The following is a 15831-nucleotide window of genomic DNA, read 5'->3' on the forward strand; positions in this document are numbered from 1 at the left end:
ATTGATCAAGGTCAGTTTTAAAGTTCCTGGGCTTAATTGAGCAATGTCGAGACAGACCGGTACTCCAGCTGAGGGGGTCATGGCTCAGTTTAAATCACAGCCTCTGTGTGTGTGTGTGTGTGTGTGTGTGTGTGTTCACTTCCCTGCAGCACCAAAAAAGAAACGTAATGTTCTGTTCAGCCAAAGTAATTACAAGTGTGTCACGCCTCTCCGGCCCTTTTGTATCCTCACTTAAGAGCATGTTGTTAGAGTGCACTGAAGCCCCAGTTTGACCTCTGACCTCTGTCCTTGTTAGGGTCATCGGCATCATGAAGGGTGGAGGAGGGGGGAAGGAGCCGCCAGCAGAGGGCGAGGTGAGCGGGAAACAACGGCCTAAACGCAAGTGCCTGCAGAGGCACCCACTGCTGTCAAAGAAAAAGGCGCTGGACTTCTCTGAAGAAGAGGAGGAGGAGGATGAAGAAGACCTGGAGAAGGTGGGTTTTGAATTACTGGCACAGAAAGGTTCATGAATTACATTCTGTCAGTACTTAGTGTGTGTCAGATATATTACCTTTGTATTGTATATTTGATAGGTTTTCATTCTTTTGCCACAACAAATTTTCCTCATTATCAAATTACAAGCTATTTATTAAGTTTAACATTTACATCATACTGCAGTAATCCTTTACGATATTAGGAAAACATTATAGTGGATGTTGGGTGTCCACAACATTTTGGATAATGGTTTTAGAATTTAGGTTGAGGTTATTTATGGGTGGGCAGTATGAAAATATTTTATTTTTTTCATGCCACAAAGAATTATTGTGATAGAACGCCGATAATCTGTAAGTGTTTTTAATTTTTATTTTATTTCAGCAAATTTCAGCAAATGTTTATTAAAAATCATCATATAAATTTTTTAAAGGTTGTTTTTTTTTTTTTTTTTTACATTTTTTGTATGTCAGAATTGGATGACATCACATTTTGTTAAACTAACATTGCAATTGCACGTTTCTAGGGTACACATACGATTAAATACAAAACATCTTCAGAGGCCCCTTAAAGTAGTGTTATCATAATTTGTGGACCAGTATATTTGCTTTGTTTTCACAAATAATTTAGCCAAATTTAGGTATCTCTTGTAATAAAGCATCTTTTCTTCTACTTGCAGACACAAATATGGAAAGGTTAAAATTTCGCCAGGGTTAAAAGTTTGAAAGAATAAAAAAAAAATATCTAAACTTCTAACTTGGACTGGGCGATACAGCAAAAAAATAGTATGTCTATATTTTTTCTCTGCATGGTTATATATGGTATATATATCTCAATATTTTTTCATCCCATTGGGTAATAACAAAAAGTGGTTTGTCCCACTGTGTTTGTTTATAAGGTAAAAACGCAGGCTACAGTCCAATATACTCACCTCTGTACTGCGAAAGAGTGAGTTAACAACAAATGCTAATACTGCTCCAGCAGTGCTAGCCGGGTGTAGCAGCAGGCTACAGGTCGATAATACTCACCTCTGTACTGCGAAAGAGCGAGTTACCGACAAATGCTAATACTGCTCCAGCAGTGCTAGCCGGGTGTAGCAGCAGGCTACAGTTCGATAATACTCACCTGTGAACGGTGAAAGAACAAACAAATGTTTTATCCGATTACTCAATTAATCAAATTGATTTTCCAGTAGAGTACCCGAGTATTAAAATAATTGATAGCTGCAGCCCTAATTACTACACACTGCCCTATCCACTTTTGGACACTGTTTATAATGACTTATAAAACTACCTGTGCTGACACAAATTAAAAAATGGAATGTCACATCAGGTGTGGGTGTTCAGAAGCCCTTTCCAAAGGTAACCCTTCATGATTGATTTACATACGCCACACACACCACTACTTTTGGAATGTCAGTGTATGTTAGTTTTACCTTCAGATTCATTTCATTTATACTTTTCTGTTAAATATATATATATAGGTCCAGTAGTAGGGCTACATAGAGTACTTTTATGTCAATAAAAACATAAATTAAAGGTTTACTTTAATAAGACTCTACCAGTCTAGTGTATTAAATCTTAATCCCTCCTGTTACAGATTATCCCTCTTGTGGTCTCCACTCTTCCTCATAATCATGCTGTGCAGAATCTGGAGCTGAATATTCTGGGCTTTGAGCACAGGCCTCCAATTGAGTAGTGTGCCTAAATGTGTGTATGTTGATTCCAGGAGCCAGTGGTGTGTGCAGAACGCGGCAGCCAGGAGCCTGAATGTGGGACGATGGAGGACGAAGGTGAGGAAGACTCCTCGGAGCAGAGAGCTCGTCGGCCCATGAACGCATTCTTGCTCTTCTGTAAACGGCACCGGTCGCTAGTTCGCCAGGAACACCCGCGGCTGGACAACCGTGGAGCGACCAAGATTCTGGCTGACTGGTGGGCTGTGCTGGAGCCCAGTGAGAAGCAGAAGTACACAGACATGGCTAAGGAGGTAAGAACTTGCACCAAGGCCTGGAGCATAATTTCATACTGCTGCCACCTAGAGGTCACTGATAGTCTGCTTTAGATTTAGGACACCTAGCTGAGGTGGTTGGCAAAGTCAATATAGACATATAGTCCAGGAGCTCCAGGTGGTCCAGCGGACTAAGGCACTGCCACCATGATTGGGAGATCGCTGATTTGAATCCCGGTCATGCAGCTTTCCATCAGCTGCCAGAGCCCTGAGAGAGCACAACTGACCGTGCTCTCTCTGCGTGGATTGATGGCCCTCTCTCCCCACATCACTTGTTGTTAATCTGTGAGCTGATTTATCGGAATCGCTGCGCTTTCGTCTGAGTGCACTGGCTACTCGGCATCAGGCCATTGTTAGCGATATGGAGAATACAGCTAAAAAGTGTAGGTGAGATTTACAGCATGGCGTTTAGCTTACTAGTAAAAAAAACAAAAAAGAAAGTCAGCTTGTCTTGGTACTGGGCTTGCTCTAAACTCGACACTAATTGGCTGTTTGGTTGAAATGCAAAGCTTTACCTGTAAACAGATGCCATGTACAGACCTGCCAATATGTACACATTATTGGGTTACGATCATGCAGTCTAGTACACTTGTTTTAAAGCATGCATATTGTTAAATCCCGCATTTCGCCAGTTTCAGTCAAGTTGTCACCAGGTTGTCATTAAGTTAATTTTACAGAGATCTGCTCGTAATTGTACTACTTTTGACCAATAAGAGCACTTAATTCACGACAATCTACCCCACCTCTCCCCGCCTCATCTACAGGTGCTGGTCAACGAATTAGAATAATTTGAAATAGTGCAATCATGAAATTCTTTGAATGCATTTTTTGTGCAGAAAGCAAATCAGGTGTTCACCGCACCTGTCCTACTCGTTAGACTAATCACAGAACTCGTTACCTGGAAAAAAATTTGCTCAGCTGAGCTTTCCAAAAGGCCCATTTAGGCCATTTAACTGTGACACTGTTGTTTTATTGAATTAGAATAATGGAGAAACCGTTTCATTGAATTAGAATAAATGCTCAAATATTTGTTTTCTGTGAAGAGTGTTCACTGTGCAGTGTAAAGTCAGGGTTGAGTAGAATTTCTAAGTTGTAAAATCAATCATGGGTAAGCAGCGCGACCTCTCAACCGGAATAGTGGCTCAAATTCAAGCCCTTCGCCAACAAGGCTTGACCCAAACTAAAATTGCTGAGCAGCTCGGCATCAGCCAGTCTTCCGTCTGCAAAGCTCTCAAGAAAAACTGCAGCAAGCGCACCAACTGTTCCGGCGTCCGAAAAACTTCTGCTCACGACAACAAGCAGCTGAGAAAGATCGCAGTCAGCAACCGGTTCAATCCACTTCCGAGCTCACCGACTTGTGGAACAAGCAGACCGGCGCTGACGTCTCCAGATCAACCACTTACCGTCGTCTGCGCGAACTCTGCTTCAAATCTCGCGTTCCAGCAGTAAAACCGATGCTGAACAAGAAACAAATGGAGAAACGGCTGAAGTGGCCCAAAGAACACGGCGAGTGGACTGCTGAAGACTGGCAGAAAGTGGTCTTCAGTGACGAATCACGCTTCTGCATCTCCTTCGGTGACCAAGGTCCTCGTGTCTGGCGTCGTGGTGGCGAAACCTACAACCACGAGTGCGTGAAAAGATCCGTCAAGTTTCCCCAGAGCGTTATGGTCTGGGGAGGATGCATGTCCGCTCGAGGTGTAGGGAAACTCTGCTTCCTCAAGAAGACTGTCAATGCTGCCGTATATCAAGATGTTCTGGAAACGTTCCTGATTCCGACTGTTGAGGAACAGTTCGGCGAAGAAGACTTCATATTTCAACAGGATCTTGCACCGGCTCATGCGGCAAAGTCGACCAAAGATTGGTTCACTAAAAAACAGCTTGAAGTTTTGGCATGGCCGGCCAACTCGCCTGACCTCAATGTCATTGAAAACCTTTGGGCCATCGTCAAGCGGAAAATTCGTCTACTACGCTGGACCAACTGAAGCAGAACATCGCCACTGCCTGGGAAGCTGTGAGTGCGGAAACTTGCGACAAGCTGGTCAAATCAATGCCGCGGAGACTTCAGGCAGTCATACAAGCCAAGGGGGCAGCCACAAAATACTGAGAAAGTGATGATTGTAATTATAATAAAAATTATTCTAATTCAATGAAATGGTTTCTCCATTATTCTAATTCAATAAAACAGCAGTGTCACAGTTAAATGGCCTAAATGGGCCTTTTGGAAAGCTCAGCTGAGCAAATTTTTTTCCAGGTAACGAGTTCTGTGATTAGTCTAACGAGTAGGACAGGTGCGGTGAACACCTGATTTGCTTTCTGCACAAAAAATGCATTCAAAGAATTTCATGATTGCACTATTTCAAATTATTCTAATTCGTTGACCAGCACCTGTAGATTCGCTCTTCAGTCAGAGACCTTAATAATGATGAGATTGTCTGTGTGAGTGTGTTCGTGGCTGCTTGTGCTGTTGTGTTGTTTGTCGTGTGTCCCGTTAGCCATGATGCTAATCAAGAAAGCTAACTACTGATCCATCTGCTACTTTTATCCACACTTCATTTTCCTCCAACCTGTCCACGTACTTTACAAATGACATGTTTGTTGCTGGTATAAGAGTTGTTTTATTTTTTGTGCTTTAATACAGCTTCAGGTTCAGAGAGGTAATAAAAAATATATCAAAAAAGAAAAATGACAACCAACCAAAAAAAAGGAGTTGGTTTCTGATAAATGTGAATGTATGTGGTTGTACTATATATTTATATTCCTGATTGTATCTCTCTGTAGTATAAAGATGCCTTCATGAAGGCCAACCCAGGTTATAAGTGGTGTCCTGCTACCAGTAAGCCAGTGAAGAGTCCCACTCACAGTGTGAGCAACGTAAGAAAGAAGGCCTGGACTCTGCCCTCCAACCCAACCAAGGATGCTGCTGTTGCCAAAAAAGTGCCCAAAGCAGACGGCACACCACAGCTTAACTTTGCCATGGCAGGTGAGTATTATTAGATACGCTGATACACACCGATACCACCTGCTTTATTTTTACCCACCTTATGACACATTATTTGGTCTACACGCTTTAAAAGAACCTTACACACGTCTTACACATCTTAACCCTGTTGTCACTCATCTTCATTACTTCAATAGTAGCTCATTCTCAGTATAGCAGTGACATTGATGTAGATGCTGCACTGGTACAAGTGTATGAGAAACAGCACTACTATTGTTGTTGAGTTTTCACACAGTTCAGTGTCACAGCTAGGTTGTGAGTGTTCCACCACCCACAACTAGACTGTCAAGAGAAATACTGTAAAGAGAAGACTGAGGGATTGAGATTTTTCTGGCAATTTTGCTTATCTGTTTCAGACCATGGGGCCCTATCTTACACCCTGCACAAGGCGCATCATGGTCACAGACTAATATTTGGTTGGACTGCCTTTAGCTTTGATTGTGGCACGCATTTGCTGTGGCATTGTTTTTATAATCTTCTGCAATGTCACGAGATTTATTTTAATCCAGTGTTGAATTAATCTTTCACCAAGATCTTGCAGCAGCATTGATGATGGTAGAATCTGACCGCTGCACACAGCCTCCTCCAGCACATCCCAAAGATTCTGAAAATGATGATCTCATGCTCCCTGAATCACTCTTTCACAATTCCAGTCCCATGAATTCTGGCATTGTCATCTTGGCTCGTGCCATCAGGAAAGAACAAACCTGTTGATGGAATAACCTGGTCTATATTCAGTATATTCAGGTAGTCAGCTGACCTCATTCTTTCAGCACATACTGTTGCTGAACCTAAACCTGCAGACCAACTGCAGCACGCTGATAGGCGTGGTGGTCTGGAAATGAGGTGTGTTCACGTAAATGTCTGGTGCACCTATGTAAAAAGCACAGGTGAGCCACTGACTGATTGAACCTTGACAACAGTTAACTGTCACATTCATTGCTATCTTGGCAACACAGGCACATCATGCTCAGCATGCATACACCCTGGCTGATTACATACACACAAGGATGAAATATCATTGTTGTTCTCATAATTGGCCTGATCACCCTCCTTCACAGCGTGAATGTGCAGTTTGCGCTGGGCTAAGAAGCGCATAGAACATTAAAATAGGGCCCAAAAAATGGTTAAAATGACACCAAAAACCAAAAGATGTTTTTTTCTCCTCGCAAAACTAACAAACATCATTTAGGATTCTTTCAGTTTAGAAAAGCATGAAGAGGGCTGTGTACCAATACCTGAACTGACAGTAGTTTTCTTAACTTTCCTTAACTTGGTCCAAAAGTTCAGACCATCTAGAAAATTGCTTTCCCACAGCCGACAAACCGAACCATGGTTCAGTTGATTCAGACTGAAGCCTTTCCGGATGGTATTTGTTTCTCAGGGGAACGTTTGTGAAAAATATTTCTCACTTCTACTTAATAATAAAACTCTTGCATCCGGACTGCAATTGAAAAAAATGTCGGACCAGTGAGTTTGTAGGCTTTCTCGGTCACATGACATCACGTTCAGTAGCTCCTCCATTTCCACTCACTGTTGTGTTTACATGGATCTCCATGCCCAAAGTGTAATTACGGTACGTGGCAATGGACAAATAGCTATTTTACTGAACACAAGCGAAAAACAAAAAACAGTAGGTAATTCAGCCTGTAATTTTCTCAGGGGACTTCTGAGAAAAACACATACATGGCATTCCGGACGGGAATAAAATCACAGAGGACCCCCCATAAAAGAGAAAATTACCCCAGGACCCCCTAAGAAACTAATCCCGTCTGGATAGGGCTTGAAAACACCTTTTTTGTCGGACCAAATTCTGTGGTTCGTGGCTTTTTTTCACACCTGCTATTTTGATTCAGACCTAAGCTAAATGTGATGTTTAAAGTAGGTATAACATGTGTTACCCAGTCAAACATTTTTCCTATCCCATAGCAAATTGCATGCCTAAACTTTTCTCTATTCACCATTTGCACACTACATGCAGAGGCTCCTCCCTATCTACTGGGATTTGAAAGGAAAACACAACAGTTATCATGGAAAGAAGAGTGATACCAGGACATATTTAGCATGTTATCTGGAAATATTTTATTATATTTCAAGGGAAAATGTAACTATGTCCACCTGCTTCATGCAGGACAGTGCATTTTGTGGGGGTCTTCACAAAGCTTGGATACATGATGATGTGTGTTTGGAGCTCCACACACGATGAAGACCAACTGTCCTTCTGATGTTTTAATAAAAGTTCTGTTTACTGACATATAGAGAATCCTTTATATTGGCTGGCCATACTAACAATATAGACAATCGTGGTTGGTGTAAAGAGTTTATGTTGCATGAAAATAAAAAACGGGCAAGCAAAATGTTGTAATACATTTTTTGACATCCCTATACAGCTCTGAAAAAAATAAGAGGCCACTTTAGTTTCTGAATCTGATTTTGCTATTTATAGGTATATGTTTGAGTAAAATTAAAATTATTGTTTTATTCTATAAACTACAGACATTTTCCCAAATTCCAAATAAAAATATTGTCATTTAGAACATTTATTTGCAGAAAATGAGAAATGGCTGAAATAACAAAAAAACATGCAGAGCAGACCTCAAATAATGCAAAGAAAACAAGTTCATATTCATAAAGTTTTCATATTTGGTGGAATAACCCAGTTTTGATGCATCTTGGCATGTTCTCCTCCACCAGTCTTACACACTGCTTTTGGATAACTTTATGCTGCTTTACTCCTGGTGCAAAAATTCAAGCAGTTCAGTTTGGTTTGATGGCTTGTGATCCTCCATCTTCCTCTTGATTATATTCTAGAGATTTTCAATTGGGTAAAATAAAAAAACTCATCATTTTTAAGTGGTGTCTTATTTTTCCAGAGCTGTATATTATGCTCCCTAATTGAAATGACAATGGCCAACACATTCTGGTTCCACTAGTATGCAAATGTTTTTCATGTTGGTTTTCCTACAGGGAACACCTTAACATTTTTCTTCAACATGCTTTGACTCTCCTCCCCCATTTTATACATCCTAGTTGCTTTTTGTTGTCCTTTCTCTCACACTGCTCTTTTTTCAGTTCTTTAATTGTTGTCTGTTAAATGTTTTTCACTCGTAAAGCTGATATATTGTTTCTATTTTGTATTTTCAGTTAGATTTCTGGATACTAAAGTTAGTATTGAGTAAAAATGAATACATTTTGTTTTGCATATGACATTCTGTGACTTCAAACATGTATTTGTGTGTTTAGATCCAACTAAGATGGGTGGCCTAAGCATGCTGCTGTTAGCTGGGGAGCACGCCTTGACTGCCAGAGAGGTACAGTGCCACTACAGTATTTCCCTTTTCTTTTATTTTAGCCTCCTGTGCCACTACACTAGCAGTATCACACTAGAAATATCAATGTGCACATTTCTCTCTCATCGAGTGCATTGAATATACATTGAAATAAATTTATCACAATAGTTTGTACTTTAGTGGAGTGACTTTACTGCTTTTTACAACCTGACTGGTAAAATTCATACATAAGGTGCACCGGATTGTAAGGCGCACTGATGAGTTTTTGGGAAAATTTAAGGATGTTAGGTACGCCTTATAGTGCAAAAAATATGGCAAAGGGTTTTAGGGGTTTGTAGATATAGACAGTATACAAACTACAAATTTAATATTTTTGTTCTGAATGGCGATATGCAATGTACCTCTCGATATTTTTTTTTCAGGTCTATTCTCATACATGTGTGAAGGAGCTGATTGGTCAGTTCAGGTTAGAGTGGGCGTATCCGCTCTAGAGATCAGTGTTTAGTTCAGTAGTGGTGCTTCACGCTGCTGCTTTTTATCAGTGCTATGATCTCAGAACACGAGACGTGCTGGTGTTGAACTGTCTGTGTTTCGCTGAAAAGTCACAGTGTGTTTTTATAGAGCCTTCCATCTGAATGAGCTGTATACCTGTCTTGCGTGTGCCACACTTTATTTAGAACACACGCAAATGGCCTGTGAGTTTCCTACCCCGCAAAGCTTCCACTGTACATCGCTGCTTAAAATAAACCCTGTAGAAATGAACTAGTTCTCAATAGTTTAGCAGTTTTGGACTACTTAGGACAATGTCCAGGTCTGGACTCGGATTGCGGCCCCCCTCTACAGAATACCTTATTTTCCTGCTCATCTAAAACCCACTCTGAATCCCAACCATTTCCGAACAACTGAAACGTGGGATTTCTTTTTGCTAAGCAGCTCATCTGAGTTAACTGGAACGCAGTATAATATATATCAAAATAAACATTATTGTCTCATCTTATATCTTGTATGAAAATATATTGATATTTTTTAAATCTCAATATTTCTCCCAGCCCTAGTAAGCAGTATTTTAGCCAGTAATGCAGTGACGAATGCTTCAATAACTATGACTTTATACACACAAAGTGGGCTGCAATAGGTGAAGAAAAAAAGTATATACAGCTCTGCTGCGACCGGTCTCCATCCATAAAAAACAGCGGGAGGTTGTGTAGTCTTTAATTCTTTAGTCTTTAAGTAGTCTTTAATTATTCCATGCACTTTGTGCAGTGTAACAGTTCAGTTGGCATCACAGCTAGACCTGGAGTATGGTGCTCTAGGTCCGTTTGGAATCGGTAGGTCAATCCTGGTCCAAATGCTCGGCTCACATCCGGGCTGAGTGCTGCATGCACCAACACCTCCGATAGCCGAGTGTAATACAATATTTTTACCCTGTGTCACATATAGCAACACCCCGGTTGCCAAGTATAATATGGGAATAGGTTTGTGCTGCTTTTTACAACTATAAATCACATTCAGCGCAATTCCACATTGCAAATGTTGAGGCTGAACATCAGCTGGGCTCTGGCCAATTCTTAATGCTATCTGTGTCCTATATTCAGATTCAAAATGATTTTAAAAATGTGTATGTATATATTCGTATATATATATATATATATATATATATATATATATATATATATATATATATATCAGGAGGAAAATAAATGATCACATGCCATCAAACCAAGCTGAACTACTTGAATTTTTGCATTAGGAGTGGACAGTTATCCAAAAGCAGTGTGTAAGACTGGTGGAGGAGAACATGCCAAGATGCATGAAAACTGTGATTAAAACCAGGGTTATTCCACCAAATATTAATTTCTGAACTCTTTAAAATGTCTAAATATGAACTTGTTTTCTTTGCATGTTTTTTGTTATTTCAGCCATTTCTCATTTTCTGCAAATAAACTATTTTTATTTGGAATTTGGGAAATGTTGGAAATTTTGCTTGAATACATGCCTATAAATAGTAAAATCAGAGAAACTGATTCAGAAACTGAAGTGGTCTCTTTATTTTTTCCAGACCCGTATTGACCTATTTACAAAATATAGGGTATGTGCACCAGGCAGCAGGACAATCTGTTTTCCTTTGTATTTATATAAGTACTTGATGGAACAAATAGATAGTTCACATTGATAAACTGAAGCTTGATAGCCCAGTATCTCTCAAAAATATACACAAGTGAAAAACTCTCTTTTTTAAGAGTTGGTATGCAGCTCTGCTTTGAAGATACTGCAGTTTTTTGTTCCTGTCAGTGTCACACTGTAGCCGCTGTACTGTGTAAGGTTACTGCACTTTCGTTCAGAAAGGGAGATTTGAGTGTTATAAAGGTGGCAGCGGTGACTGCTCTGAGACACTGAGCAGATCTGTGTCCTGACCTTAACCGTTGTAAGAGAAGCAATTGAACACTCCAAAGCCACAGCCACCTGACTGCCATCCGCAGCGCCGCTGAGTCTCCTGCCCCCTAGTGAGACCCAAATGGCATCACACTTAAGTTTCCTCCAACACCACCTGTCAGCGAGGTTAGACGGGCTGTTTATGAGGTACGCTGCACGTGCCAGCACACACAAAAAAAGCTGTGATATCAGCTGTGGGATACAACATCTGTTAAAGAGCAGGAACCAGTATATAATGGCTATGTGTAGTGTAGAGATTGCCAATTTAGAATGAGTACTTTAAAGCATGTGGTGACAGATGTGACCAAAATGATAAGATATTAGTACATCATATTTAGAGTTTGAAATAAATATTAGGAAAAAATCATAATAAAAGAAATGACATCTTCTATTATTATCTATTTCTCTAAATGCTTGGAAATCAGTAGCATGTTTAGGTTTATATAGAAAAAAGGAAATATTTTATTACATTACTGTGACATTACACTATATATACTATAGTATTTATATTTTTTGCCACATTCCTAAACCAGTCTAAACCTTCAATTAAGAAATTAGCAGTAAATATAATTTATTTTCTAGTTTAGCGATCTATAGCGCACCAGTCAAAATGGATCATGCAGCTGGATTTATGCTGTACTTACACCATGACATAAACCAATAAGTGTGCCAGGTGCCATTCCCTTTAAGAGCCAGGTGCATTCTGACTTTGGCACGTTCGTATCTTAACAGCGTGAAGCTTTTGCGCATCTCAGAAGAAAAAAAAAACTAACCTGCACATTTATGCTGTGAAGGTGCACCAGCAGGTCATTTACAGGAACAGCAATTCAGTTATTGTTTATGTAAATGCTTTTTTGATGTAAATGTTTATTTGTGTGTGTAAAGAGCGGGGATGTACACGCTCCTTATAAGGCTAAGATAGGTATGGATGGGTAACAAATTGACTGTTGTCAGGGTTTAAATCGCTTAGTAGCGCACCTGTATTTGCCGTCGCCAAGATAGAAACATGCCATAAATTTCACTGAACACACTTCACTTTCTTACCACCATACCCATCAGTGTAGATTTATTCATAAATTCTAATGCTGTTTTAATGGTATGGAAGGCATGAAAATATACTGTTGACGGGATGTAAGATACCAATGAGCATAGCAACGTGTATTGCACAGGGTTTACAATAATCTTTATTATTATCGTAATTAATTAAATAACAATAAACCTTTGTTGTTAACTCTATGTTTCATAACAAAAAAAACAAACAAGATTAGTCCTGTTTAATGGAATTATTAAGCCAAGTAATAAAGTTAGCAAAATAGCAAGAAAGAAAGACAGATACTGTCCATGTATTTTAAGTAAAGATGAACTGATCAGTATGTCAATCCAATCACAGATTATCTTTTAACTTTATATCAGTTTAGCGGATATCAAATGAGGTGGGGACAGGATGCCACAGTAACCTTTCCAGGCTAACTTAATAATGTAACATTGAGCAGGACTTCTGTAATGTTCTGTCCCCGACTCTTAGGATGAAATATATGTTACATTTTGGAATCAACGACAATTAAACACTGTCGATTGTCCAGGACAAATGATAGTCTTTTTTCTGGTTATGCTTTTATATATAGTACTGAGTTTAGTGATGCACTATTGAGAGGGAATTCCTGTTAGTGGTGTTAGTTTTACACATTCTAAAATATGTGCCTTTGAGTCAGAAATGTTTAAAGATAAAAAGATTGGTGTTTAATAGGGTGCTGCAGTCATGAGTGAGGTCTATATTGCCATCTAGTGGTTTAGTGAGGGACTGTAGGCATCGTGTGACAGATACTCTTAAACAGTGCTGCTCTCAGAATGGACTAAATTATATGTATCTGTCCATAACAATATTTACAAACAATTATCCTGTCAATGATCAAATGATGTGCAACAAACATGTGCTTAGGATTTTTTAATTCAATTTTTACACTTAACAATAAGATATTGAAGTTATGAAAGTGAGTTAAGATAGAAGCATAATTTGACCTGTAATTTCTTGGAGTTTAAGGCGGTTAAAGATTAATTTATCTTAGCCTTGATGCTTTAGAGGTGTTAAACTGGTATCAGCATGTTTCTTATTAAACATAAACTTGATTGTCTGATTTGTTGCAATATTAACAAACAGTACAACATACTTTAATAACATATTAATGTAATTTGTACAATATCGCTTATATAAATTCAAGTAGCAAGATTAAAACCTAGCACCCATTAAAACCTATATAATTATATTTACCATATAATTGTATAAATATAAAGAAATAGCTGAGAATGGCTTTTCCAAGGTCAGAGAAGAATAATGCGTGCTATAGATGTATAAATGGTAAACATGGGGTTTCCTCAGTCTGCGGTTTTATTTAAAATACATTCTCTTGTTTGTTCCCTGATATAACGAACACATGATGTCTGCCTAGTCAGATTTATTATGACAGGCCCGTCTCCACTGTTACAGGGGCTACACTGAGCCGTGCCTTTTACAAACCTGGCCTTGCTGCTCTGACTGGGTCTCTGTGCCATTAAAAGAAATATGGAGCAAATGCTGTGTGTCGTAAGTGCTGTTGTGTCCCTGCGCTTTTTGAGGACACGAGCTTTTGAGGCCCATTCATTAAGCCTCCCAGAGAGATCTTGTTACTGACCTATGATCAGGTCCTGTCTGTGGAATTAGATTTATTAAGAAGAGGCAAAAAACGACTCGTTCATGAAAAATGGAAAAACATGCAATTTACAAGTAGATTGGAGAGATTTGCCACAGAGTGGAGGTTAATGGCCATTATTCAGCCAATTCAATGTTTTTGCAAACAATGAAGACAAGCAGTTGATTTTTAGAACATTTTTTTTTATAAAAATAAGATTTCTAGTATATAAATTGATCAAAACAGCATTATATAAAGAGAGCTATTTTTTTTGTAGCAATATTTTAATCTAAAACTAATGCTGGTGTTCCCATAAATAAAACATTTATTTTCTATTTGGTTTATTGTTGATGTAGAAGTAGGGTTTGGGCACTGCTTCATGTCTTTGTGTGTGTTTAAGCAAGATGAGCTCATGAAGCGTGCCTGCCTTGCCATGGTAGGAATGGCCGGTTGACTGTTGTCAGGGTTTTTATCAGTCTGTGGGGCACCTGTGTTTTCTGCAGCTATGGTAGCAATACAGCAGAAATTTACCTAAACACACCTCACTTCCAGACTATCACGCCCATCAGCATAGACATCGGCACAGGCGGAGGGTGTGAATATATACTGTTGGAAGGGTGTAATACAGCAATGAGCATTGCGACATGCCTATCGCAGGGTGTTCTCTCCTGAAATTTGTTAATTTGTGTACAAAAATTACTCATGCTTATTTACAATTGGCATCAATTCCCAGTGTTTGTTTAAACGCTGACAAAATTATGAGGTGCTATGCTGTCAGAGCTCTGGACCCTACCACCCCTAATTTCTTCCTGATAGGAAGCTAAATTAAGCTTGCTTGTGTAGTTTGTGGCTTGAATTTTGCTATTCCTCCTTAAATTCTACAGCAGCCTGAGGATCCAGGATATTACTGCTGCACCATTTAAGGTGGAAAGAGAAATTAAGCTAGCTAACTAGCTAGCTACACAGCTAGTACTAGTGTTTGTGTTATGTCCGCCATGAAGAAGAGGACCAAAATACATTGAAACATCAATATTATGCAATGTTTGGTTTCTTATAAGCCTCTGTCTGGAATACTATATAGTTCTATCACTTCACCCTGCCCCTCTATTCCATATAGAAGCATGAGTGTGCAAAACAGAGGGGTAGGGCTTAGTTGTGAAATGGTATTGGGGCCCAACCTGAAACGTGTTTAGCTCTGGACGGTTTTTGAGCTGTATTTTTGTGTGTGTGTCTGTGGTAAAAGTGTGTCTTGAATGTTTCTAGTCAGAGAAGAGCTTTGCCTGCCGTATGTCTCTGTGGACTCCTCACTCCTGTTAATCTGCAGTGAATTCCATTTTGCTGCTGCTAAGTGATCCTAATTGCCCTCAGCGCTGTGTTTATGTCACTAAAGAGTGCCAAAGGGGCTCCATCAAAAAAACAATAAGCAGCGTCTCTGACTTTTATGGATAAACTGTATTACATCACCTGCCAAAATGTCTCTTCTGTAGAAAGAGGCCTGGATTATAATAAACAGTATTCTGCCTAGAAACAGAAGTATATTTTCCAGATGGATAACTGCACATCATTTTAGGAAAAAATGCAGCCGTTTTCTGTTAATTGTTCCTGGAGTCAGCGTCCTCTATATTAGATACACTATCCGCTCATTCATTAATTTTTCTAAAATCAAGGTTACTTTAGTTTTTTATTGGAGTTAGAGGATCTCTAAAGTCCAGGGAAGGCTTTCTGCAAGATTTTGGAGAATTACTGTGAGGATTTGGGCTTGATTACATTTACCAGGAAGAATGCTGGAGTTAGGTCAGGATGTTGGATGATCACCACCCTATCTACAACACATCCTCAACTCCCCAAATCATTCCCAACTCCCCAACCCATCCAAAAGTAACAGGAGGAGCACCATCATTCCAGAGAACACAGTTTCACTGCTCTACAGCCATGTTAAGGTGCTAGGAGGAGAAGCCGTATAGGC

The 15831-nt window shown here is 39.5% G+C and overlaps 1 protein-coding gene across 4 annotated transcripts in view; it reads left to right on the forward strand.

The window, feature by feature from the left end:
• Nucleotides 1-15831, forward strand: part of LOC103035035 (BBX high mobility group box domain containing) — a 58848-nt gene that overhangs the window by 19126 nt on the left and 23891 nt on the right. For all 4 annotated transcript variants that reach the window (XM_022681400.2, XM_022681397.2, XM_022681398.2 and 1 more), the window contains 4 exons: nucleotides 296-473; nucleotides 2200-2457; nucleotides 5257-5458; nucleotides 8720-8787. In XM_022681400.2, the coding sequence (XP_022537121.2) occupies nucleotides 309-473; nucleotides 2200-2457; nucleotides 5257-5458; nucleotides 8720-8787 (693 nt within the window). In that variant the 5' untranslated portion in view covers nucleotides 296-308. The remainder of the gene's footprint in view (nucleotides 1-295; nucleotides 474-2199; nucleotides 2458-5256; nucleotides 5459-8719; nucleotides 8788-15831) is intronic.

The sequence above is a fragment of the Astyanax mexicanus genome, chromosome 20, assembly GCF_023375975.1.
Source record: "Astyanax mexicanus isolate ESR-SI-001 chromosome 20, AstMex3_surface, whole genome shotgun sequence".
NCBI classification, from domain to species: Eukaryota; Metazoa; Chordata; class Actinopteri; order Characiformes; family Acestrorhamphidae; genus Astyanax; species Astyanax mexicanus.